Source organism: Guillardia theta, assembly GCF_000315625.1.
Source record: "Guillardia theta CCMP2712 unplaced genomic scaffold GUITHscaffold_15, whole genome shotgun sequence".
Lineage (NCBI taxonomy): Eukaryota > Cryptophyceae > Pyrenomonadales > Geminigeraceae > Guillardia > Guillardia theta.
This window is the reverse complement of record NW_005434659.1, coordinates 221,088-222,758: the sequence shown is the minus strand read 5'-3', so window position 1 is coordinate 222,758 and position 1,671 is coordinate 221,088. Positions and strand designations below refer to the sequence as shown.

At 54.5% G+C, this 1,671-nt stretch overlaps 1 protein-coding gene across 1 annotated transcript in view; it reads left to right on the top strand.

Annotated features, from left to right (window-relative positions):
- GUITHDRAFT_135331 (hypothetical protein) overlaps positions 1 to 1,671 on the top strand; it is a gene marked incomplete at both ends in the record, with an annotated part of 6,486 nt that overhangs the window by 2,969 nt on the left and 1,846 nt on the right. Inside the window, 5 exons of the mRNA XM_005837070.1 lie at positions 173 to 207; positions 285 to 332; positions 696 to 767; positions 1,046 to 1,087; positions 1,132 to 1,189. Coding sequence (XP_005837127.1) covers positions 173 to 207; positions 285 to 332; positions 696 to 767; positions 1,046 to 1,087; positions 1,132 to 1,189 — 255 coding nt within the window. The remainder of the gene's footprint in view (positions 1 to 172; positions 208 to 284; positions 333 to 695; positions 768 to 1,045; positions 1,088 to 1,131; positions 1,190 to 1,671) is intronic.

Sequence of the window (1,671 nt, the reverse complement as noted above, 5' to 3'; positions counted from 1 at the left end):
CCTTTTTCCTTTTCCCTTTACCTATTCCCCTCCTTCTCCCTCCCCCCCCCCTTCCCTCTCCCCCTCCCTCTACACTCTCCCTCTCCCTCTCCCTCTGTCCCTCCTCCTCCCTCCTGCTCCTCCGTTTTCCTCTCCCCCTCCTCTGTCTCAGCAGCAACTGACAAAGTTACAGCTGAATCCATCGAACGAGTCGTCGCCCTTGAACAGGTAATGGCTCAAGTTTCAAACTTCCCCCTTCGTTTTCAAAATCTCAGCTGAGGCAATTCACTTCACCCACTTCTCAGCTCTCAGATTTCAACGCGGCCCAGGCTATCAACCAGCAGGGAGTCCACGTGAGAGTTTGACAAGTCCCAGCGGCGACTGACGAGCTGAGAAGATTCTGATGAACTTGAACGGCTACACGGCGTCTGCTCGCACTGCCATCTTTGCCTACTCTCCGAGCCCCATCCAGGAGAGTGAAGATGTTCCTTCAACGTGCTGCCTGCTAATCTCAAACTCTCCTCTCCCCTCCTCTCCCCTCCTCTCCTCTCCTCTCCTCTCCTCTCCTCTCCTCTCCTCTCCTCTCCTCTCCTCTCCTCTCCTCTAAATTCTCTCCTTCCAATTCCCCACCACTTTTCTCTCCCCCCTCTTTCTGTTTGCAGCTCTCCTTCGTCTCTCGCTTTTCTTTTACTGTTTGTGAAGTTTTCGTCCATCAGGTTTTATTGCAGGGATACGCAGGTACCTCTGGCGCTTCATACATGCATTACAACATCCTCGACAAAGTACAAGTGAGATAGAGACTAGCGCTGCTCTTCCCGCCTCTGCCTCTACCCCTGCCCCTGCCCCTGCCCCTGCCCCTGCCCCCCCCGTTTCTTGGTTGATAGGAGGGACGACTGCGCCTTTCTCCAACTTCTCTCGTCTCTTCATCCCCCCTCCCTCTCCTCTTGTCACCACCATCTTTCTTGAATTTCTTAATCTCCTCCTCGACCTCCTCCCCGACCTCCTCCTCCTCGACCTCCTCCTCGACCTCCTCCTCGACCTCCTGCTCACGCTCTGATCGACGCAGGCCCCTCCGGAGCATGCCGAGTTCTACAGCGAGCGCCTCCAGGTACCTGCTTCCAACTCACGTCAGAACTGAACGAGCTATCGCAGCTGCTACCTGTCTCAGCATTCAAGGGAGAGGGCTCGAGCGAGGAGGAGGTCATGACTGGTGAGCTCCTTCCCTTCCTCCCTCCCCCTGTCCTCGTTTGGAATGACGTTGATGCCTCCAATCGTGACCAGCCATCCGGATGCAAACCTGCTGCCCTTGCCCGCCACAGGCGGGTATGTTCTCTTCTCGATCTTGACCGAGATCTTGGACTGCTCGCCTTTCACGGTCAGGAGCTTCTTTCCTGTGACGAGCGGGACCTCAATCATTCCGCCTGTCTCCTTCATGCTGATCACGCATTCTCCAATCGCGTCGTCGTTGGACATCGCGTCGTAATCGCTCACAACAATCCGAAGATGTTGCAATGCCGTAGACGTGTATCTGTTTTGATAGATCCTTGCAAGCTCGTAGTACAGACGATATATCCCAGCTTTGTATGAGACCAAAATTCTCTCCGGTCTTGCTGATCCTTCTGGCTAAGGGCGTTGAACTCACTCTCCTGAATACCTCGTCAACATCGGAACAGAGTAATCAACTAGTGGACA